Source organism: Myotis daubentonii, chromosome X, assembly GCF_963259705.1.
Source record: "Myotis daubentonii chromosome X, mMyoDau2.1, whole genome shotgun sequence".
Taxonomy (NCBI): domain Eukaryota; kingdom Metazoa; phylum Chordata; class Mammalia; order Chiroptera; family Vespertilionidae; genus Myotis; species Myotis daubentonii.
This window is the reverse complement of record NC_081861.1, coordinates 86648309-86674367: the sequence shown is the minus strand read 5'-3', so window position 1 is coordinate 86674367 and position 26059 is coordinate 86648309. Positions and strand designations below refer to the sequence as shown.

General features: G+C 39.7%; 1 protein-coding gene across 1 annotated transcript in view; it reads left to right on the top strand.

Annotated features, from left to right (window-relative positions):
- Positions 1-26059, top strand: part of CHIC1 (cysteine rich hydrophobic domain 1) — a 130004-nt gene that overhangs the window by 78143 nt on the left and 25802 nt on the right. The window contains exon 3 of the mRNA XM_059679286.1: positions 19712-19867. Within this exon, the coding sequence (XP_059535269.1) occupies positions 19712-19867 (156 nt within the window). The remainder of the gene's footprint in view (positions 1-19711; positions 19868-26059) is intronic.

The window sequence follows — 26059 nt, the reverse complement described above, 5'->3', positions numbered from 1 at the left end:
TTATAGAAAAAGACATTTTAAATTTTTTCCTATTTCGCTTTCTAAAGTCATGGCTAGCACCCAAGGTTATCTTAGCCAAAGTTTGGTTGTCATAAGATGTTCTCCGGTAATTTTTAAATAAAACATTAAGTAATCTCATTGCGGGAGAGCTTGTAACTCTGCTCTCTCTTGCCACCTTTGAATCTCTCCACACCAGAGGCGGATTCGACAGTGGGGTTTCATTTCTTATTACAGATTTTAGATTCCAAATACAAATTAAGATAAGAAAACACATTAAGATGACCATGGCACTATTTTTTCAGTCTGATTTTAAGGAGTACCTTTTACTATTCCAATTTCTTTATAATTTGGCCTTTTTGCACAGGTGGTTCTATTAACGGCAAATTAAACATTTCAGGATTAGGACATGGAGGTGGAGGGAGCCATGAAGGCCATTTCTCCCATTTTTTTTTTTTCTTTCTGCTCCTCTTAAGGAGCGGAGGGTGCAAGGGGGAGGAGATCCATCCTCCTTGACCTCTCTCTCCTAAAGCCTCTAGGAAATGAAATGCCGTGTTCCACAAGGGGAAACAATTTTTGGCAAGTTCTGATTAACTTTTTGGCAAACTTTTAAGATCTAATGTACCTTTTTCAAGAAACCAAGGGTTATGTTCTATAATAACATGCAAAAACTGTAAAAGATTACCTTCTAAAATTTTAACACTTTAAACATGCAAATCAAAAGTCTATAATAAACCATTAGCAAAGGTCAGTGATGAAAGTGAAAAAATTCCTTAAATCTTTCTTTTTAACCCGAAATCCTCACGCCTTGAGGGACTCCCTGAGCCCTCTGAGAAATTCTTAAATCTTTCATTTTTAACCCGAAAATCTCATGCCTTGAGGGACTCCCTGAGCCCCCTGAGAAATGCTTAAATCTTTCTGTTAACCCTTACTCCCCGTGTCCTGAGGGACTCCCTGAGCCCATCTAGAAATACCTCATGAGAGTTCAATGAGTTGCCCATTATTTTGGCTGGGTAGTTCTCAAGATTTCCTCCTCCACGTAAGCCTCTGGGACGTATAAACCCCGTGCCAGGTCAGCTGGGAATTTCTTAAATCTCTGGTGATCCTTATGTAACCGCTCTCCTTTTACCTTACGGCCTCTGCTCGCATGTCATAGATTGGGATGTATAAACCCCATACCAGGATGGCAACCACTAAGACATAGCGAGCTCAGAGTTTGCCAGAGAGGGCGACACAGGTCGGGCCAGAGAAGAATTACTTTTCCCAGTGATTCAGAGTTTTCACTGCTGGTGTCGGGTACCCTTCACTTTTCCCCGAACGGCGAGGTGAAGTGCTTATTAGTGGACTGGAGGGAGATCAAGAAAACTAAAAGGGCCCGCCAAAGAGGGTGAAGGCTCTCAAGAGGTATTTTGAAATTCTTGTTTGAAAAGTTTCGTCTGCTTACCTTCACAACGATCTGTCTCACGGGCGGGCGAAACTGTGGTGATCCAGATGCTGAGTCTTCACTCACGAGTCAATACTGCGCGGCGACTCTAAGGGGTGCCTGGCCAGGTGCTTCCAAGCAGACATTCTCGCAGGGGGTCCCCAAGTTGCCCCACGTTGGGTGCCAGACTGCCCCGACCCGCGGGACAACAACGGGGGAACGAAGAGACACCCTAGGAGAATGAAACAAACAAGGGACATGAAAGAATGGAGGCAAGACAGGATTCTGATCAAGCCTCCAAATTTTATTCTTACCGCGGCAGGATATATACTGTTTTAGGGACGGGGGGTGGGGGGGTGGGGGGGGGTGGAGAAGCCTATTAGCTTATCAGCAGGGTTGTAGCAGGCTCTGATGTGGCGGTAGTTGCTTCAGGGAATAGGATGGTTATCTTTAGCTGCTGGCCAAATCGCAGGACACACGTAGTTTCTGGTAATTAGGAGTTTCTGGAGGAACCAGAAACTTATAATTCTTAAGATGGCTTTGTCTAAGCCAATATCTCTAATGGCTCCCAACAACACCTTGATGCTGTTGTCTGGGCAGTTAAATGCAACTTTATTCTGGTTAATTTTTTTAAAGTTTGAATTACAAGTTTAAAAAATTCTAAAAAAAATAAATAATCAAAAAAGTGTGTCAGGAAAAAAGATGGCAGCTGGCAGGATGGAGGTGAGGGATAGGAAGTGAGTGAGTGAGGGGATAAAAGGAGAGTGTGCGGATGTGTGTATTGTGTGTGTGAGTGAGGGTGGGATATTTAAATCTGGCAGGAGCAGCAGAGGCTGGCAGACCAGGATCTCTGAGACAGGGAGAGACTACCACCGCTGCGGACACTCCCTGGATTGCTGGACACGGGCACGGGGCCCACGCCATCTTAAAGTGGAAAGTGGCCTCTTTTAGGAGCTCATCCGCACAACCACCCAGACAGGCCTTGGTCACTGCCCACGACCTGGCAGCCACTCCAGCCAAAATCCTGCAGCCAAACCCGCAGACTCTCAGACCCTGGGATCTCCACCTCCAAAGGTGCACCTCGCCCACAACAGTAAGTGCAACTTCCCCCTCCCCAGCAGCAGCACTCCGCCATCGCATTCCCGTGTCTCCAACGTGCAGGTCTCTGAGGCACACCACTCCATAGACTTCTCTTGGGAGTCACTGTGAGCCCCAGCTGGGTGTGATTTTGTTCAGACACAGGCGCACTGCCCCCCAGTAGAAATTCTGAATTCCCTCTGCCTGAATAACTGCCCCCACACACCCAGCTGCACAATTTTAGCACCAGGGCCCTTCAGTGCCAGAGCCCCTCAGATTACGTCAGAGCTCAGCGCCAGGCAAACGCACTACCACAGTTGCTCATTCCCCCTGAGCCCATCTATCCACAGGGCACTTTGGGAAGCCTCAGTGAACCTCCACTGGATCCAATCACGGACAAATAGGGATGCACTCCCCTGGGCAGCAGAAATTCTGAATTCACCCATCCTGGATACCTGCCCAACGACGCCTCAATTAAGCATGCCAGGGCCCTTCAGAGTGCTTCAGTGCGCCTGCGCTAGCAAACTCACTGTGGGTGCTCCTGTGTGCCACCACTGGAAACACGCACCTGTCCACCACAGGTACATCAGCAAAAACTGAGTTTCCCCACCCCACAGCTGCAGAACTCTGGACACTACAGTTGCATGCTTTCCAGCGTGCAGGTCTCCCAAGACCACCGCTCCACAGGCAGCCCTGGGGCCCCACTGTAAGCCCCCTGGACACGCACTTAAACAAACAGGAGTGCATTGCTGGGCTGTAGAAACGCTGAATAGCTTCTTCTGGGATACCTGCCCACAGACACTGCAATCCAGTGGCTTCAGTGCCAGGGCCCTTCAGAGTGTGTCAGTACACCCTGCTGGCAAACACACCACAGGTGTCCCTGTGAACTGCCGCTGGGATCGCGTGTATCCAACCACGGTGGCAGCACCAAAAGCTGAGCCTTCCCACCCCACAACTACAGAACTCTGGACACCACAGTCAGCCTTTCTAAAACGTGGGCATCCTGAGCCCCACCACCCCAACAGATGGTTCCTGGGTGCCACTGTGAGTCCCCACTGTGCACGCATGATTTCAACCAAGGGTGCAAGACAGCAAAAATTGGGACACCCCCTCAACGGCTGGTGAGTTCTAGATACCTCAGTTGCGCCTTTCCAGCTCGCAGGCCTACAATAAGAGAACCCAAATAGCTCAAGTAAGGAACTACACTAGACTGCCAAGCCCAGGAGACCTGAGAGGTCACACCAGTAGCAACATACCCTAAAGAAACTGGGTAGCAAAGCAATCGGAGCTACAATTAAAACATTACAGCAAAACATGGAAAGACAAAAAAGCAATCCACAAAGGAAAGAAAAATAAGGATCACCAGAAAGGGAGTTAAATGAAATTGAGGCTACTAATTTATCAGAGAAAGAATTCAGAGTATTGGTTATAAGGATGCTCAAACGGCTGGATGACAAATACACACAACTCAATGAGAATTATAAGGAGCTGAATGAGAATTTCACCAACATGAAAAGGAACCAGGAGGAAATGAAGAATAACATAGCTGCAATAAAGAACACAATGGAAGGCTTAAAGAGCAGACCAGAAGAGGCTGAGGACCAATCAGCGAATTAGAAGACAAGGTAGGAAAAAACACACAAACACAAGAGCAACAGGAAAGAAGATTTAAAAAGCAAGAGGAGAGCCTAAGGGAGCTTTGGGACAACACAAAACGACACAACATTTATTTAATAGGAGTACCAGAAGGAGAGGAAGAGAAGCAAGGAACAGAAAACCTGTGTGAAGAAATAATGACAGAAAACTTCCTCGATATTGGCAAGAAAAAAACTACACAAGTCCAAGAAGCACATAGAGTGCCAAACAAGATGAACCCCAAAAGACTGATACCAAGACACATCATAATTAAATTGGCAAACACCAACGACAAAGTATGAATCTTAAAAGCTGCCAGAGAGAGACAGAAAGTTACATACAAGGGATCTCCCATTAGAATATCAGCTGACTTCTCAACAGAAACAAACCAGGCAAGAACGGAATGGAATGAAATATACAAAGTGATGCAAAGCAAGGGAATGAATCCAAGAATACTATACCCAGCAAGGCTATCATTCAAAATTGAAGGTGGAATCAGGAGCTTCACAGACAAAAAATGGCTAAGAGAGTCTATTACCACTGAGCCAGCAATGCAAGAAATGCTAAAGGGATTGCTGTAAAAAAAGAAGAAACAGAAAGACAAGAAGAAACACAAACATTAAGAATAAAAATGACCACAACCAAGTACTTATCAATAATATCATTAAACATAAATGGATTAAATGCACCAGTCAAATGACGTAGGGTAGCTGAATGGATAAGAAAACATGACCCATATATTTACTCTCTGCAAGAGACCGACCTCAGAACAAAGGATTCACACAGACTGAGAGTGAAGGGATGGAAAGAAATTTTTCAGGCAAATGAAAATGAGAAAAAAGCTGGGGTTGTGATTCTTATATCTAACAAAACAGACCACAAAGTAAAGGCCATAACAAGAGATAAGGAAGGCCACTACATAATACTACAGGGAGCAATTCAGCAAGAAGATATAACCCTGGTAAACATATATGCACCCAATACAGGAGCACTCAAATACATAAAACAGCTTCTGGAAGATATCAAGGGAGAGATAAATAGCAATACAGTCATAGTAGGGGACTTTAATACCCCACTGACAACACTGGATAAATCCTCTGAACAAAAAATCAGCAAAGAAACAGCAATCCTAAATGACTCACTAGATCAGATGGACTTAATTAACATCTTCAGAATATTTCACTCCAAAGCTACAGAATATACATTCTTCTCCAGTGCATATTGGATATTTTCAAAAATAGACCATATATTAGGACACAGGCAAATTCTCTTCAAATTCAAGAGAATAGAAATCATAACAAGCATCTTCTCAGATCAAAATGACATAAAATTAGAAATCAACTACAATAAAAACATTGAAAAAAATAAAACACTTGGCAGCTAAATAGCATGCTATTAAACAATGACTGGGTTACCAGAGAAATCAAAGAAGAAATAAAAAGCATCCTGGAAACAAATGACAGTGAAAACACAACAATCCAAAATCTATGGGACACAATGAAAGCAGTCCTGAGAGGGAAGTTCATTGCTCTACAAGCCTACCTCAAAAAAAAAAAACACACACACAAGAAAAACTGGTAATAAATGATCTAACTCTACAACTCAAAGAGTTAGAAAGAGAGCACAAGAAAAGCCCACAGTATCCAGAAGGAAGGAAATAATAAAGATCAAAGCAGACATAAATGACATAGAGACAAAAAAAAAAATACAAAAGATCAATGAAACCAAGAGCTGGTTCTTTGAAAGGATTAACAAGATTGATTAACCTCTCCCCAGGCTCACCAAGAAACAAAGAGAGTGAACCCAAGTAAACAAAATCAGAAATGAAAGAGGTGAAGTTACAACTGACCCTACTGATATACAAAGGATTGTCAAAAAATACTACGAACAACTCTACTCCAACAAACTGGAAAACCTCGACGAAATGGACACATTCCTAGAAAAATACAAGCTTCCAAAACTCAATCAGGAAGAATCAAAAAACCTGAATAGGCCAATAACTACTGATGAAATTCAAACAGTAATCAAAAAGCTTCCACCAAACAAAAGCCCTGGACCAGATGGCTTCACAGGGGACTTTTACCGAACATTCAAAGAAGAACTAAAGCCAATCCTTCTCAGACTATTCCAAAAAATTCAAGAGGAAGGCACACTTCCAAACTCTTTCTATGAAGCCAGCATTACCCTAATCCCAAAACCAGATAAAGACACCACGATGAAAGAGAATTACAGGCCAATATCCCTGATGAACATAGATGCTAAAATCCTCAACAAAATTCTAGCAAACCTAATCCAGCATTACATTAGAAAGATCATACACCATGGCCAAGTGGGATTTATTCCAGGAAAGCAAGGCTGGTGCAATATCTGCAAATCAATAAACATGATACATCACATAAAGAAATTGAGAGACAAAAATCACATAATCATATCGATTGATGCAGAAAAGGCATTTGACAAAGTCCAACATCCTTTTCTGATAAAAACGCTCAGCAAAGTGGGAATAGAGGAATCATACCTCAACATAATAAAAGTCTTATATGACAAACCTACAGCCAACATCATACTCAATGGGCAAAAACTAAAACCATTTCCCTTAAGAACAGGATCAAGACAGGGATGCCCACTTTCACCACTCCTATTTGACATAGTACTGGAAGTGCTAGCCAAAGTGATCAGACAAGAAGAAGAAATAAAAGGCATCCAAATTGGAAAAGAAGAAGTAAAATTGTCATTATTTTCAGATGACATGATACTGTACTTAGGAAACCCTAAAGACTCCATCAAAAAATTATTAGACCTAATAAATAAATTTGGCAATGTAGTAGGATACAAAATTAACGCCAAGAAATCTATGCCATTTTTATACACCAATAGTGAACTTACAGAAAGAGAAATTTTAAAAAAATATCCTATTTACCATTGCACCAAAAAAATTAAGATACCTAGGAATAAACTTAACTAAGGAGGTAAAAGACCTCTACTCAGAAAACTACAGGACGTTGAAAAAAGAGATAGAGAAGACATAAACAGATGGAAGAACATACTGTGTTCATGTATTGGTAGAATCAACATCATTAAAATGTCCATACTACCCAAAGCAATCTATAGATTCAATGCACTTCCCATTAAAATACCAAAAGCATATTTTACACATCTAGAAAGAACTCTCCAAAAATTCATCTGGAATAAAAAAAAAAAACACAAAACCCTGAATAGCTGCTGCGATCCTGAGACAGAAAAACAAAGTAAGAGGGATCTCAATACCAGATATCAAGCTGTATTACAAAGCCACTGTTCTCAAAACTGCCTGGTCCTGGCACAACAACAGACATATAGACCAATGGAATAGAATAGAGAACCCAGAAATCTACCCAAACCACTATGCTCAATTAATATTTGACAAAGGAGGCAAGAACATATAATGGAGTCAAGACAGTCTCTTCAGTAAATGGTCCTTGGAAATTCGGTCAGACACATGCAAAAAAATGAAACTAGATCACCAACTTACACCATACACAAAAATAAACTCAAAATGGATAAAGGACTTAAACGTAAGATGGGAAACCATAAAAATATTAGAGGAATCCACAGGTAGCAAAATCTCAGATATATGCCAAAGGAATGTCTTCACTGACACAGCTCCTAGGGCAATGGAAACTAAAGGGAAAATAAACAAATGGGACTACATCAAAATAAAAAGCTTCTGCACTGCAAAAGAAACCATCAACAAAACAACAAGAAAATCCACTGCATGGGAGAACATATTTGCCAATGATATCTCTGATAAAGGTTTAATCTCCAACATTTACAGGGAACTCATAAAACTTAACAAAAGGAAGATAAACAACCCAATGAAAAAATGGGCAATGGACCTAAATAGACACTTTTTGAAAGAGGACATACATAAGGCTGAGAGACATATGAAAACATGCTCAAAGTCACTAATCATCCAAGAGATGCAAATCAAAACGACAATGAGGTACCATCTAACACCTGTCAGAATGGCTATCATCAACAAATCAACAAACGACAAGTGCTGGTGAGGATGCGGAGAAAAAGGAACCCTCGTTCATTGCTGGTGGGAATGCAAACTGGTGCAGCCACTGTGGAGAACAGTATGGGGTTTCCTCAAAAAACTAAAAATGGAACTTCCATTTGACCCAGTGATCCCACTTCTAGGAATATATCCCAAGAAGCCAGAAACACCAATCAGAAAGGATATATGCATCTCTATGTTCATAGCAGCACAATTTACAATAGCTAAGATTTGGAATCAGCCTAAGTGCTCATCAGCAGATGAATATATTAAAAAAACTTTGGAACATCTACACAATGGAATAATATGCTGTTGTAAAAAGGAAGGAACTCCTAACATTTACAGCAGCATGGATGGAGCTGGAGAGCATTATGCTAAGTGAGATAAGTCAGTCAGAGAAAGATAAATATCACATGATCTCACTCATTTGTGGATTAGAATGAGCAACATAAACCAATGAACAAAAACAGATGTAGAGACAGAGAAGCATCCATCAGATGGTCAAAACTCAGAGGGAAAGTAGGGGAGGGTGGGGGTGAGGGGGAGAGATCAGCCAAAGGACTTGTATGCATGCATATAAGCATAAGCGATGGATGTGGACAACAGGGGGTGAGGGTGAGGGCAGGATTGGGGGGATGAGGGGACATTGGGGGGATAAGGACACATATGTAATATCTTAATCAATAAAGGGGGGAAAAAGAATTGAAAAATATTCTTTAAAAAAAGTGTATCATAGAAGTGTTCCCAGGCATAAGAATTATGTTTTTGAAATAGGCCAGTTGTATGTGCATGAGGAATTCAGAATATTTCTTCACACCTCTTCATTTCTTTCCAAGCCTTCTAAAATTAAAAACTGTGCCATCCCCAAAATACAGTTTTTAAACTAGAGGAGTAAGAATTTCAAGCTATTGTTGTATGCTTGCACATAGCTTGAATGATTTGGACATGAGCTATGCTTAAAGATATCCATTCTTTTCACATGACCATTGTTTATGGCACATATTGTAATGATTTTATATTTTATCCTAGTGTGCATTATTTAAAGTGCACAAAATTTCTCATATATTGGATAAGGCATTAATGATACTCTGATGTTATTCTTAGTTTAGTGCTTGGTGATGAAAAAAAATACCAAAAGGAATTCTGAAAGTCTGATTTTTAATATATTTTTATTGATTTCAGAGTGGAAGGGAGAGGGAGAGAGATGATGAGAGAGAATAATTGATTGCCTGCCTCCTGCACATCTCCCACTGGGGATTGAGCCTGCAACCCGGGTATGTACCCCCGCCCATAATCGAACCCAGGACCCTTCAGTCCACAATCCAACGCTCTATCCACTGAGCCAAACCAGGTAGAGCATGAAGGTCTGATTTTTAAGTTACATGTTGGTAACATTAGCTTTATTCATTTTCTCTTTAATGAGATAATTTTTCTCCAGTAGGCACTATTTCATTTTTGTAGGTTATTTTGGATTTAATCCTTCTATAACTGTTGGGGGGCGGGGGGGGGGGGTAGCTGAAAAGAATTTACATTTTTCAGAAAATAAATTAAAAGAAAAAAGTCTGAGTTCCAGATTTACCAGACTGTGTAAAAATATGTAAAATGAATAAATGCAGTAGCTAAACTAGAAAAATGTACCTTTTACAAAATCTGTCTTCCAGCATGAATGGGATTCTACATTGCTTTTATGCCTCAACTAAGCAAAATCGCATAGAGTGCATTCTGAAACCTAAAAAACCATTTTGACAAGCTTTGTAGTTCAATATCAATTTTGTGCTTGTTATGTGTTAATGCTTTAAATAGAAATAAAACATAAACTTTTATATTAAGTGCCAAAATTGTTTCCACCATTTCACTAAAGGTAAGTCCTCCTGTCATGTTAGGACATTGTCAAGCAGGTATATATGCACAAATTCTGTTGACCAGAAAAATGAAAGATCTTTGGATTTTTAGAAAATAAATAAAAGCTCCTGATCCTCAGCTTGAAACAATTAAATGGTGTTATGGGAAGATTAGTGTGCAGTATTAGGAACCATAAGCCATAATATTGACCTTTACTTTTGTGATGCAAAAAGTAAAGTGATTGATAGGGTTGTGTCCCCCAGGAATGAAGGAGACAATCACTTCTGCTGGGTTTTACTTAGATTTTCTTCTGTTTGCAGTGTCCCTTGTATCCTGTTATAAAATATTATGACCCTTTTCCCACCTTTATGATGTGGTTTTCTGTTTTCTTTGCAAGAAGATCAAAAAGAATTAAATGTGACTTTACATCTTGCCATTTGGCTAGAAAATGAAGTGCATCCATATATCCTTTATTACTAGAGATACTCAATTATATGGAAGTAAATAAGTAATATTTTATGAACTCTGATTCCACACAGTTAACAGTTTTTTCACATTGTTGGATTTAGTAGTTAACCAGTTCTCATTTCCTATACTTTTATATCTGTTTTATTATTTTTATTGTTACTAAATAGATACTTTTCAAAAACAATCCTGTCCTCTTTTTTTAAGTCAAAATGCAGATTTGTTTATTGTTTGAAATTTTAGTAAGTTATTTTTAATATATTTATTTTATGACTTTAAAAAAATCTGATGATTGAGATTAAAAATGGCAGCAAAGTAGGAGGATGCTGCACAGACATGCTCCCAGGAGCAAGCTGGAATTACAACTGAAATACAGAAAGGCTTCATGAATAATCAATGGAAAACTCACAGGAGAGAACCTGATACCCAAGGACCAAAGGTGGAGACCTCATAGAGACTGGTAGGAGGGGCAGAGGCGAAAAAGTTCTGGCCAGGCACCCACAGAATTCGGGCAACTGAAGTCCCGGAAAGATATCTAAGCTGTGGGAGGTGCCACTGAGAACTCTGGGATCTAATCCTGAAGCTGGGCTCCCCAGCAGAGAGCACCAAACTGAGGAGGGTACCCACATAACATCTAGCTGTGAAAAGCAGTGGGGTGCTGTCTACCAGGGAGTGGCAGCTGAAAGTTTGGGCACCCTCTTAAAGGGCCAACACACAAAAATTCCCTGTGGAGCCACCCACCTTGTGCTCTGTCAGAGGGAGTGTAAAGTGGACTGGAGCTGTGAGAGCAGAACCCAGGACTGAAGACTCAGGGGATAGAGCTAAGAAGATAAACACCCCAAGTTTTCTGGGCTGAGTCATGCCCTCACAGAGCAGAGAACATTTTTCCCACACAGACATTTGCCTTGCCTGGGGGGAAGACAGCTGACACACCCTATTGGAAAACACCTTTCCCTGAGGCCACTTAAGAGATTAAAAGTAGCAATTAGCCTCCAGGCAGAAGCAACTGCCCCACCCTGTTGAAAAAACTTTTGCCACACCTGAGGACGATTGCCTGGGGGCAATTCAAGTCGAAATCCTAGTAGTCTGTAGACCAGGGGTTCTCAACCTGTGGGTCGTGACCCCTTTGGGGGTTGAATGACCCTTTCACAGGGGTTGCCTAAGACCATCAGAAAACACATATATAATTACATATTGTTTTTGTGATTAATCACTGTGTTTTAATTATGTTCCATTTGTAACAATGAAAATACATCCTGCATATCAGATATTTACATTACGATTCATAACAGTAGCAAAATTACAGTTATGAAGTAGCAACAAAAATAATTTTATGGTTGGGGGTCACCACAACATGAGGAACTGTATTAAAGGGTCATGGCATTAGCAAGGTTGAGAACCACTGTTGTAGACAGAGGCAGTCTCTGGAGATTTTGAGTCTTTGCCTGATCAGATTAGTAAGAAACAGCCTTTAACACTGTCCTGCACTAGAGATTGAGAGGTGTAGAGGATCTACCTAATACATAGTCACAAACCCAAACAGACAACAAAAATGAGGAGACAAACAACCCCCAAATGAAAGAACTAGCCAATTCTCCAGAAGAAGAGATAAATGAAGCAGAGATAGAAATTTATCTGAAACAGAGTTCAGAGTAATAATGTTAAAAATGCTGAACAATATGAGAAAAGATATAGTAACTATGAAAAAAGAACAGTCTGAGATAAAGAATGACATAACACAAATAAAGAACACATTGGAAGGAATACACAGCAGATTAGGAGAAGCTGAGGATCAAATCAGTGAATTAGAAGACAGAGTTGAAAATATCACACTATTAGAGAACCAAAAAGAAAAATAAAATTAAAAAACAGGAGGACAGCTTAAGGGAGCTGTGGAACAATGTGAAACGTAACAATATTAGAATACAAGGTGTGCCTGAAGAGGCAGAAAGGGAGAAAAGAGTAGAGAAGGTGTTGAAGAAATAATGGTAGAAAACTTCCCTAACCTGGTAAAGGAAAACGTCACACCAGTTCAGGAGGTACAGAGAACCCGAAACAAGAAGAACACAAACAGACCCACCCCCAGACACATCAAAATTAAAATGCCAAACATTAAAGACAAAGAGAGAATCTTAAAGGCAGCAAGAGAAAAGAAAACTGTTACCTACAACGGAGTTCCCATAAGGCTGACACCTGATTTCTCATCAGAAACTCTACAGGCCAGAAGGGAATGGCATGAAGTACTCAAGGTAATGGAAAGGAAGGATCTGAGACCAAGATTACTATATCCAGCAAGGCTATCATTCAAAATAGACAGTCAAATAAAGAGCATCCCAGACAAAAAAAAAAAAAAAAAAAAAAGGCTAAAGGAGTTCATCACCACCAGGCCAGCATTACAAAAAATGCTAAAGGGATTGCTGAGAAGAAGAAACAGAGAGAGAAACTTAGCCATACAGAATTAAAGTGGCTATAAATAAGTACCTCTCAATAATAACACTAAATGTAAATGGATTAAATGCTCCAATCAAAAGGTGTAGGGTAGCTGAATGGATACAAAAACATGACCCAACTACATGCTGTCTACAAGAGGCCCACCTCAGAACAAAAGACACACAAAGGATGAAAGTGAAGGGGTAGAAAAAAATATTCTATGCAAATGGAAAAGAAAATAAAGTTGGAGTAGCAATATTCATATCCAACAAAATAGACTTTAAACGCATCATGCTAAGCAAAATAACCCAGTCGGAGAAAGATAAATATCATATGATCTCACTCATTTGTGGAATATAATGAACAATATAAACTGATGAACAAAAATACAGCAAGAGAGGAAAAATATTCTAGAGTATAATAGAAGTAATCCTGTTATTTGCAGATTTTTAATATTTTTATATCACAACTTTTGTGATATCACACTGTTAGTACAGTTTCGGTAATATTATACCTAAAATCCTTTTATTCTTGAAATATTAATGTTTATTGCATGTAATATTATTATATGTAAGATCTTTTTTCTAGAATAATTGGTGTTTATTGCATGTAACATTATATTTAAAATTGTTTTTCTTGAGGTATTAATGTTTATTGCATGTAACATTATTATATTTAAAATAGTTTTTCTTGAAATAAAAAAAAAAATCTGATGGTTGCCAGAATAGAGTAGGATGAAGAGGTGGGTGGAAAAGGTGAAGGGAAATGTAATCGATAATAGTGTGATAACTTTGCATGGTAACAGATGCTTACTAGACTTAATGTGGTTGGTGAATCGCTATGTTGTACACCTGAAACAAATATAATATTGTATGCCAACTATACTTAAAATTTTAAATATCCTAATACTCATTTTTAGTAACATGAGAATTCTAGTTTTTAATTTGCCCATGGTAAAAGAGTATAAATTTAAACTAGCATGTGTTAAAAGTGGAAAGTATTGGTGAGGAAGAAGGAAAATTGCCACATTTTAGAAATGGTTTTATTTATTCATTTCCAGAAGCATGTAATGAAAGACAAATTTTATATACCTTAAATTAAATTTTACTTTTTAAAAAATATATTTTATTGATTTCAGAGAGAAATGGAGAGAGATAAAAAAAAAATCCATGATGAGAGAGAATCATTAATCAACTGCCTCCTTCATGCCCCACATAGAGGATCAAGCCTGAAAACTGGGCATGTGCCATGACTGGGAATAGAACTGTGACCTCCTGGTTCATAGGTCAATGCTCAACCACTGAGCCACACCAGCTGGCCGGGCTAAAATTTTACTTTTTAAATAAAAATTTAAATTATAATTATAAGCCCTTAAATTTTAAATGGAAATGAGGCAGGATAGTAAGAAGTTAGAAAAATTATTTGGCAAGCAGAATGGGGAAACTGAGACAGCTGATTCAAGCTGGCCTCGTCCAGCACCCTGACTCACCTGCCTCCTTCTCCCTTGCACATCCACTCCCTTAAGCATTAAGCCCTCAGGACAATGAGGTCCTGATCAGCATCAAATAATCTTAGGAAAAAAGCATCTGGTCTGTTGACCACAGAGACAGGGTTATGGTAATACTAGAGATAACATCTAGGCCTCAGTTGTGTTTCAACTCCAGGCCCAGCAAAACAGCAAAAACAGATGAAGCAATGACATGGCTGACATCAGGACTAGATGCAATAACTAATGACTCCCTGCCATGGTGCCAACCAATCAGTAGATACCATAGCCCTGAAAGAACATACCTGGAAAGCTGGTGGATATTCTATTGAGATCCTCCCCTGAGACCTCCCCTAAAATTCCCACCTTTAGAAAACAGATAAAAACCCTTAAAACAGGACCCAGTGCATGTTCTCTCTCTAAAACACTCCTTCACTTTCTTCAGGGGTGTATCTTTCCTTTATTTCTCCTGAACTGTAAGTGTCCCCATGAGACTTAAAACCAGGGGAGCAGCAGGCAGTGGCAGCTTAGCCCTGGCTAATCACCTAAACCTGTCTCCAAGGGCCCTCTTTTGTCTCTGTAACTTGTTTTCTGAGTCCATGTATCCCAACTGACTCACTTCTTCTACCTCTGTGACTTTTTTTCTAAAAGAACAAGACAATTCTCTGAGCATCCCACTTAAATCTTCTCCCGATTGTACTTTCACTTTGTATACTAAACTAGAGGCCTGGTGCACTAAATTTATGCATGCGGGGTCCCTCAGCCTGGCCTGCACCCTCTCCAATCCGGGACCCCTCAGGGGATGTCTGACTGCGTGGGATCAGGCCTAAACCAGCAGTCAGACATCCCTCTCACAATCCAGGATCACTGGCTCCTATCCACTCACCTGCCTGCCTGCCTGATCGCCCCTAACCACTCTACCTGCCTGCCTGATCACCCCCTAACTGGTCCCCTGCCAGCCTGGTCTCGCCTGATCTCACCCCTAACTGCTTGCTCCCACACACAGGCCCCTACTGCTTGCTCCCCAGAGCCAGCCTGATCATTCCTAATCTCGCCCCTAACTGCTTGCTCCCAGCACCCCTAACTGCTTGCTCCCCTGCTGGCCTGATCACCCCTAACCACCTCTGCCTCAGTCCCCACCACCGTGGCTTTGTGAGGGAGGAAGTCAGACGTCCAGAAGATGTCTAGTCATCCATTCTAATTAGCATATCACTTTTTTATTAGTATAGATAAACTCTCTTGTGCTAGAATTTTTGGCTCTGAATTCTTTCTTTGCCAAACTCAAAAACCGAGAGCCAACATTGCTGCTAACATAATGATTTAATAATTGTACGATTTACATTTTATATCAAAATTCATCACTATAAAAAATGTGTTCATATTTCTGGATGCACAGTTTTAGAGAACAGATAGTAATATTATGTTACAGATTAGAGATAAATATATCAATATATTTTTTGTTATTTAACTTCTATTTGGTTTCTCAGGCATTCACTAGGGAAAAAAAGAAGTTGAATATCACTGTTTGAAGGGGAGTTATGGGGGGGAAAAAGAGGAACAAATGTAATAATCTGAACAATAAAGATTTAATTAATAAAATAAATATCACTATTTGAGAGGTAAATCTTAGGATAGCAACTTGGTACCTTGTTTTTAAAAAGAACATCTTTTAGGAACATCTTGCTTCCTGGCATGCCATAAGTTTGGTTCAAATAAATGTAAATTCTTATAAAAATTGCTTTAAAATAAAATAAAAAGGATATCTTTTTTGCTCTGAAGAATTTAAGTACTGACGAGCATTGAATTTGACTTCAAAATGTAGCAGATTATCCTTTTGCTTATAATTAAATGTGTTGCAAAGCTGTTTGGGTGAAACTTCATGCAAAATCTCCAAATCTAGCCATAGATATGATTCACTGTCTTCCTTTTTCAAAGCATTACAGTCAGAAGGTTCTTTCTAATGTATAATTTTCATTTCCTGTGAGGTTATAAAACAAGGCTATTATTCTCATTTTATATATCAGGGAAACTAAAACTCAGAAAAATTAAATGGATTTGCCTAGGATTTGTTATAGCCAATAAGTTACTAGAATTCAGATCTTGATTTATTGTCTAATGTGTTTAGCCTGCTAGTGTTTATATTTTCAGTTATAATTTATGGTTATCTCAGTTTATTTTCATATTTACCTTGAAAATTTAGTCACTTAATTGTAATTCTTTTTACTCATTGCCAACCATCTAAATGGAGAACAAAATTAGTTTACTTTCCCCATGTTAATACAGTTTTGAGCCTCACAATTTCACAACTGTTGTTAGTTAATATATTTGGAAGAAAAATGACATGAATGGTCTAATAAAACTAATATAATTACTTAATGTTTTAATCATGAGGTGCTGAGTTCTGTGATCATGTATCTTTCTAACATCTGCTAATAGGTATATATTTTTAGTGTTGATTAAAAGACAAAAATGTAATTCATTGATTCCTCTAGTTTAATTTTTACTTAGAAGAATTGTAAAGGTTCATATTTTGATAACAGACATGCTAATTGGGGTTTTATTTTACAACAGCTTCTTTTTCCTCACATTTTCATAAGTGCTACTTGCATAGCCAGGTGCTAGATTTTTCCCCCATAGATATTAGCCTGCCAGCTTTCTAAATCAAAGGGAATAATTTTGTGATTCAGAAATATGATTTCACTGAAATCAAACCATATTTAGTATACTTTGAATTCTATAACCCCAAGCAAAATTTTCAAAATAAATCTAATTATGCCTCTCATGCCTTTGAACTGACTTTGTTATGGTTTACAGAGAAACACAAGCAGGCACTTCCAGGAATGGAGGTAGTGATTACAAATATTAAATTTGTATAATGACTTTCCAACTTTCAAAATTTACAGCAATCATGAGTCCATTTTATGCTGAATACTAAGACCAGTTCTTGAGTGTATTCACCTCATAGTCTTTTGTAAATGTAGCTTTTACTTACAAATAATGGAAATAATGGCAAGTGTTAAAATTCTGTTGCAAATTTGCCAGGGAGGAAAGGTTTGACAGTTGTCTTTTTTTAAAATACATTTTTGTTGATTTCAGAGAGGAAGGAAGAGGGAGAAAGGGATAGAAACATCAATGATGAGAGAGAATCATAGATTGGCTGCCTCCTGCACACCGCACACTGGGGATCGAGCCCGCAAGCTGGGCATGTGCTCTGACCGGGAATCAAACCATGACCTCCTGGTTCATAGGTTGACACTCAACCACTGAGCCACGTCAGCTGGGGTACAGTTGTCTTTTTTAAAAGTAATCCAAGCCTGGCCAGTGTGGCTCAGTGGTTTGGTGTTGACCCCTGCACCAAGAGGTTGCTGGCTCAATCTCCAGTAAGGGGGCATGCAACAGGCAGTTGATCGAGGTTTCTATCTCTCCCTCCCTTCCTCTTTCTCTAAAAATCAATACAAATATCTACACTAATAAAAGAGAAAAATGGTAATTGGTGTACGACGATACCCTTTTCATTGGCTAATCGGGGCTATATGCAAATTAACTGCCAACTATGATTGGCAGTTAACTGCCAACTATGATTGGCAGTTAACTGCCAACAAGATGGCAGTTAATTTGCATATGTAGGCACAATGCAGGGAGGCGAAAGGGAAAGCAGGAAGAAGCCCCCTGCCACTGACAGTGATCGGAAACCCAGGGGGGAGCTAAGAGCTGGGGGGCAGGGCAAAGGCGGCCCTGGGGCTGCCTTTGCCCTGCCCCCCAGCCATGATCGGAGAATCAGGCGCCTTTGCCGCCCTGGCCAGTGATAGCAGGAAGTAGGGGTGGAGCCAGCGATGGGAGCTGGACACGGTCGAAGCTGGCAGTCCTGGGAGCTAGGGGTCCCTTGCCTGGGCCTAAAGCAGAGCCCACGATCGCGGGGCCGCTGCAGCTGCGGGTCCCCGCTGCCCGAGCCGGACGCCTCAGCCAGAGGCGTCAGTCCTGGGCAGGGGCAGAGCCTGCAACCGCGGGGAGCTGGGGGTCCCCTGCCCAGGCCTGACACCTCTGCCGGAGGCCTCAGGCCTGGTCAAGGGGCCGATCCGGTGATTGGTGATCGGAGGGTGATGAGGGTCAACTCCTCTGGCCGAGGCATCAGGCCTGGGTGGGGGGCGGAGCCAGGGATTGGGGGGATATGATGGTCCCCTTGCCCAGTCCTGAAGCCTGGGTCAGAGGCATCAGGCTTGGGCGGGGGGTGGAGCAAGCGATCAGAGGGAGATGGGGGTCCCCTGCCCAGGCATGATTCCTGGGCCAGAGGCCTCAGGCCTGGTCGGGGGCCAGAGCCAGTGATTGGGGGAGATGGGGGTTCCCTGTCCAAGCCTGACACCTCTGGCGGAGGCGTCAGGCCTGGGCAAGGGGCCGATCAGGCGATCGGAGGGTGATGGGGGTCTACGCCTCTGCCCGAGGAATCAGGCCTGGGCTGGGGGCAGAACCAGTGAAGGGGGGAAATGAGGGTCCCCTGCCCAGGCCTGACACCTCTGTCAGAGGCGTCAGGCCTGGTCAAGGGGCCGATCCTGCGATTGGAGGGTGATGGGGGTCAATGCCTGAGGGCTTCCAGTATGGGAGAGGGGGCAGGCTGGGCTGAGGGACACTCCCCCCCCCCCCACACACACACCCAGTGCACGAATTTCGTGCACCAGCCCCCTAGTTTTAATAAATAAATAAAAATAAAAGTAATCCAGGAATATTGCCAAAGTCTAATTTTAATTTCATTTCCTCTGGTAGTATATAGGTTCATATTATACTTCTATACTTCTAATCTTACTCAACTTCTGGTCAGAGTGACTGGAAACTATAAATAATATTGCCTTAATATTGAGAATATTTGGTAAGATGATTGTTTGATGGTTATTCTTTACCACCAATTTTATTGTTGTCATTTTTTTGTTGGTAATATGAGAAGGTTGTTTTTAAACATCAGGATGAATTCTGTAAACATGAAATTATTTTTTTTTTCTAATGTCATCTAGGAATATGTAATATGTATTTATTGGGGAAAGTAAGGAGAGGGAGAGAGAAACATCAATGATAAGAGAGAATCATTGATCGGCTGGCTCCTGTACCCCCACACCGGGGACTGAGCCCACAACCCAAGCATATGCCCTGACCGGGAATGAATATGACCTCCTGGTTCATAGGTTGACATTCAACCACTGAGCCATGCCACAAGGGAGGAAATATATTTCCTTAAAGTACTTGTAATAAGACAAACATTTTCTTTAGGTTTAGAGATAAATAGTGGAAAGTTGCCCACAAACTGTTAAAGATTATGCTCTTGTTGTAGGTGGCCCCAGAGGAATTTAAGACCAGCATTGGCCGTGTGAATGGGTGTTTGAAAAAGGCTCTCCCAGTCAATGTGAAATGGCTGCTGTGTGGTTGTCTCTGCTGTTGTTGTACTCTGGGTTGCAGCCTGTGGCCTGTTATTTGTCTCAACAAAAGAGTGAGTAACCATTTTATTTTATAATAATGCTAAGAACTAATATTTTTAAATACTATGTGCCACGTATGTTGCATGGTTTATTTAATTCTCATAACAATGCTATCCTCATTCCAGAGATAAACTCAGGGACAGAGAGATTAAATCATTTGTCCAGCCTTTATCAATACTTTATCACTTAATATGAATTCCATCATTTGAAATAAGTTCAATGTTAATGGAGTAGTTAAGTAAATATCAATGTAACTAGGCTACTTATTCTTTTTACAAAACTCAAAGCTGTGATTTAAAGTGTATGCAACCTACATCTATATGGGAGAGATTCTTCTGATTTGAAGAAAGGCAGAAGTGAGAACAAACTACAAAGTTTGTGGGGGGCAAGAATCCTGCTTAGTTTGAAACAGGTTGAAACAGCATTCTAACATGGCATTACTAGTTATATCACAAATTTAAGTCTACTATCTTAATATCATCTTCTTTAACATTTTATTATAGTCTTTGAGTGCTTTCTCCACCCCCCGCCCTTCGCACCCCCCTGCCACAGTAGGAAGATATCTTTAAACTTTTTAATTTATGCCAGTGAGGAAAATTAATTCATTTTACCTAAATTTCTTTTTCCTGTACCACATTGGTGATTTTATTTAAACTTTTAAATAATATGTAACCTGCTGAACCACATCCAAAAATCACAGAATCTTGCGAGAATATAATTAGTGGTGCAGTTGTTTCATAAAAGGCCAACAAATTCTGAAGAAGTAATTGTCTATTCCTTTCCATCTTTCAACTGCCCTCCGTAATGTCTTATTTATTTATTTATTTATTTATTTATTTATTTATTTATTTTTAATCCTTACCTGAGGATGTTTTTCCCATTGATTTTTAGGGAAAGTGGGAGGGAGGGTGAGAGGGAGGGAGAGAGAGAGAGAAACATTGATGTGAGACAGAGACACACATCGACTGGTTGCCTCCCACACACGTCCTGACTGGGCAGAGGATCCAACCTGCAACCTAGGTATTTGCTCTTGACTGGGAATCAAACTGGAGACCTTTTTGTGTGTGGGCCAATGTTCTAACTAGTGAGCAACACCAGCCAGGGCCTTAAAGTCTGCTTTTAAAAAAATAATGAAATACTGCCATCCCTATGACTTTTTTAATGGAAACATTAAACATTTTATTGATTCTCTTGGTAATTATCAGTAGGTCAGAGCTTTATTTTTTAATATATTTTTATTGATTTCAGAGAGGAAGGGAGAGGGAGAGAGAGATAGAAACATCAATGATGAGAGAGAATCATTGATCAGCTTCCTCCTGCGCGCCCCACACTGGGGATTGAGCCCGCAATCCAGGCATTTGCCCTGACCGGGAATCAAACCATGACCTCCTGGTTCATAGGTCATTGCTCAACCACTGAGCCATGCTAGCTGAGCTAGAGCTTTACTTTAAATAGAGCTTTGTTTATTGTCAAAGCATGTACAGTATTTTCAAATGGCTTTCTATAAGTTAAAAAATGACAGCATACATTTATTTCCCAAATTGTCATATCTTCTAAAAGTTACAAATCAATAGCTCCTATCTATCCCCATTATTTTTAAAGCTTCAATGTGCATTTATTATATTTGTATTTTTCATCACACAAATATATTCAATTTCAATTACTTAAGAACAGATTTTTTTTGTTTAAATATTATCCACTATCTTTTTTTCTAGTGAACTGTTGACTCTTTGCCTTTATATTTATTTACACCTTCACCACAGAACCTGAAATAAAGAGAAGCAATTTCTTTAATTATGTGATTTTACTATGAACACTTCTGATAATTATTTGATGGAAAATGAGATTGATATTGATGCTGTGATTTCTTCCTATTCCACATTACTTTGGTTCATAAAGAATTCACAATTTCAAAAAAAAAGTTTATATTTGCGAACTGTCATCCTGTGGACCAAATTTAGCCAACTCTATTTTTTTAAACATTTGAATCAGTTGCCTTGCCAGCATTTAAAAATTGGAATATTTAAAATAAAATTTGAGCCGAAACTGGTTTGGCTCGGTGGATAGAGCGTCAGCCTGCGGACTGAAAGGTCCCAGGTTCGATTCCGGTCAAGGGCATGTACCTGGGTTGTGGGCATATCCCCAGTGGGGGATGTGCAGGAGGCAGCTGATCGATGTTTCTCTCTCATCGATGTTTCTAACTCTCTATCTCTCTCCCTTCCTCTCTGTAAAAAATCAATAAAATATATTTTAAAAAAAAATAAAATAAAATAAAATTTGAGACATCAAAGACAAACTATCTTGTAAAATCTAAAGCTCTGACGGCATTGGAACCACATGACTGTATTTCAACAATTGACCCTAGATGAGTGGCAGCTGCTCCATTTTTTTCCCATTTTTTAAAAAATATATTTTTATTGATTTCAGAGTGGAAGGGAGAGGGAGAGAGAAACAGAAACATCAATGATGAGAGAGAATCATTTATTGGTTGCCTCCTGCACACCCCACAATGGGAATTCAGCCTAAAACCTGCCCTGACTGGGAATCGAGCCAAAACATGAGCTCTTGGTTCATAGGTCGAAGCTCAACCACTGAGCCATGCCGGTCGGGAAACTGCTCCCTTTAAATAGGACATATGATCTCTGGTTTACCACAGAACCATCCAGCATTTACATTATCTGCCTTACTCTGTATACCTTATCATTATAGTGCTTGACTTTGTATACTAGACAATAAAACATTTAGCACATGCTGATAACCTTTTGCAAGAGACACTGTCCGTTCTGGAGCCTCAGTTTCCAGAGGGATATAAAATCGGGATAATATTACTTACTTTTAAGATCGTTATGATGATAAAGAGATTTAAGGTACCTTACTGCTTTTTCATCCACATGGAGAAATACAAAATAAAATACAACAATTTAAGAATCTTTATGCCTTCACTGTTGCTTCCTTATCTGTAAACTAAGTTGTAAAGACTACCGATATTCAACCAGTGTGCCGCAAGAATTTTTAAAACATGCAAATACCTATGTAGTCAGGGGCACTGACCTCTTTGCCCTTAGATTGTCAAAAAAATAAATAAATAACAACAGCCAACACAACAATAGCCGTCCAATGTGAATGAATCAGAATTTTAGCTATTTTTTTTATCAGATCAGCAAAAATAAATATTTTTTTCGTGTGCTACAGAATTTTAGTAATTAGTTTATGTGTACCATGAGATGAAAAGGAAGAGGGTTGAAAATTGCTGGTACAGACAATAATAGTTTAATTGGAAGATGATTAGTATTTGTATAGCCCAAATTCTTTAATTTCTCAAGTGTGGAAACTGAGATCCAGAGTGGTGAAGTGACTTTCCAAGTGTCACACAGTAAATGGCACAACCAGGAAAATATTCCCTTTTTCTTGCTTTGCTTTGTTTTTGCCTCTTATAATTCTGTATTCTCTTGACAACATCATGTTTCTTAGATCAAATTTCCTATTCCTAAAACAAACATTAGGATAAGTGGTATAATAAACAGTCAACACACTTAGTTTTAATTCTTTACTGGGGGTGGGCAAACTTTTTCTTATGAGACCAAATAGTTTTTTTTAAAAAAAGGCCAAATAGTAAATACTTTTAGGCTTTGTGGGCCAGAGGTCTCTGTTGGAACTAGTCAACCGTGCTATTTTAGTGTGAAAGCAGCACTTAATATGTAAATAAGTAAGCATTGCTATGTTCCAGTAAAACTTTAGTTACAAAAACAGGCAGCAAGCAGATAGCGGACTATAGTTTGCCATCCTGCTCTAGCCATCTCTAATGAGGTATCTAGATTTATGTAAGTTATGTCTGTTTCTCCACAAGATAAAATGGAAATATGATTATTCTTCCCTGGGTCACAAGGTTATTACTATGTGAACTAATGATTGTAAAATGTTTCCAAGAAAAGAACTTCTATATAAATTTAACAAAAACAACTGTTTTTCTTATTTATTTATTTATTTATTTATTTATTTATTTATTTTTATTTTAGCTAGTATACTTCCTGGACATTTTTTCTAGCAACTTAGGTGGAAGAAAAGAAATACAGATCAAGGTGCCTTGAGCTCCTCCTAGTCTCTCTTGGCTCTGATCAGATTCTATGACTACATGATATATGAAATGAAGGTTTTGCCCAGCTGGTGTGGCTCAGTGTTTGAGCATTGACCTATGAATCAGGAGATCATGGTTCAATTCCCAGTCAGGGCACATGCCCAGGTTTCGGGGTCGATCCCCAGTAGGGGGAAGCAGCCGATCAATGATTCTCTCTCATCATTGATGTTTCTATCTCTCTCTCCCTATCCATTCCTGTTCTTATATTTACTACTGTGATATTATAGTCAAATTTCAGTCCTCATCATGCCACCATCCTTAACTTTGACATTACTTTTTTTTGTTTTTTGTTAATCCTCATCCAGGGTGTTTTTTTTCCACTGATTTTTAGAGAGAGTAGAAGGGGAGAGAGAGAGAGAAAGAGAGAAACATCGATGTGAGAGAGGTACATTGATTCGTTGCCTCCCCCACCAGCCCTGACAGGCTGGGGATCAAACCTACAACCCAGGTATATGCCCTTGACTGGGAATCAAACCCAAGACCCTTTTGTGCTCAGGCTGACACTCTAACCACTGAGAAACACCGGCCAGGGCTGAAATTACTTTTTACCCATTTTGCTATAATATTTGCTTTCAGTCTCACAACATGACTATATTATTTTTCTTTTGTGATTTCTAGTTTCATTCCATTGTTATCAGAGAAGATACTTTGTGTGATTTTAACCTCTTCAAATTTCTTGAGACTTGTTTGGTGGCATAAAATGTGGTCTATCCTGGAGAAAACTCCATATACACTTAAGAATAATTTATATTATATTGTTGTGGGGTGTTCTGCATATATCTATTAGGTCTAGTTGATTGATACTGTTGTTCAAGCCCTATATTTCTTTATTGTTCTGTACAGTTATTATACCCATTATTGAAAGTGAAGTATTGAATTCTCTATTATGTATTTCTCCCTTCAGTTTTGTAAATTTTTGCTTCACATATTTTGCAGGAATTTAGTAAGTTATGTTTATAATAGATTTATGTTTTATCAATATATATTATCATGGAATTAATGTTTGTGTCTCTCCCCTCCCCAGAATTCATGTTAAAACCCTCCACGCACACACAAAATCTGTTGGTATTTGGAGGCAGATAGTACTTTGGCAATTGCGAGCTAATTGAGTTTAGATGAAGTCATGAGGGTGGAGTCCCCTGACAGAATTAGTGCCCTTATAAGAAAGAAACAGAGAACTTGCTCTCTCTTTCTCCACCATGTGAGAATACAGCAGGAATACAGCTGCTGTAAGCCAGGAAGAGGGCTTTCACCAGAACCCAACCAACCATGCTCACAGTTAGATTTAAGACATTCCATCCTCCAGAATTGTAAGAAGTAGATGTCTGTTGTTTAAGTCACCTAGTCTATGACATTTTGACATACTGTCCATCTTTTTCTCTTGTAATTTTTTTTACTTAAAACCTATTTTGTCTGATATTTTTATAGCCACCCCAAATCTTTTTCTGGTTACTATTTAGATGGAATACATTTTTCCATTCTCTCACTTTTCGTCTATTTGTGTATTGTAACCTAAATCAAGTCTCATGTAGACAGCATATATACAGAGGCAATATCATTTTTAAAAAATATATTTTTATTGATTTCAGAAAGGAAGGCAGAGATAGAAACATCAATAATGAGAGAGAATCATTGCTCAGCTGCCTCCTACACACCCCACACTGAGGATGGAGCCCGAAACCCAGGCATGTGCCCTTACCGGGAATTGAAACATGACTTCCTGGTTCATAGGTCTATGTTCAACCACTGAGCCACATCGGCTATGCCCAACATCTTTTTCAATCTGTTCTCAAAATCTCCACTATTTTTTTATTAAATCTTTATTGTTCAGATTATTACATTTGTTCCTCTTTTTTTCCCCCATGACTCCCCTCCTCCCAGTTCCCACCCCACCCTCAGCCCTCACTCCCAACCCACTGTCCTCATCCATAGGTGCACGATTTTTGTCCAGTCTCTTCCCCCATCTCCCACACCCCTTCCCCCCCAAGAATAGTCAGTCCATTCCCTTTCTATGTCCCTGATTCTATTATAATCACCAGTTCATTCTGTACATCAGATTATTTATTCA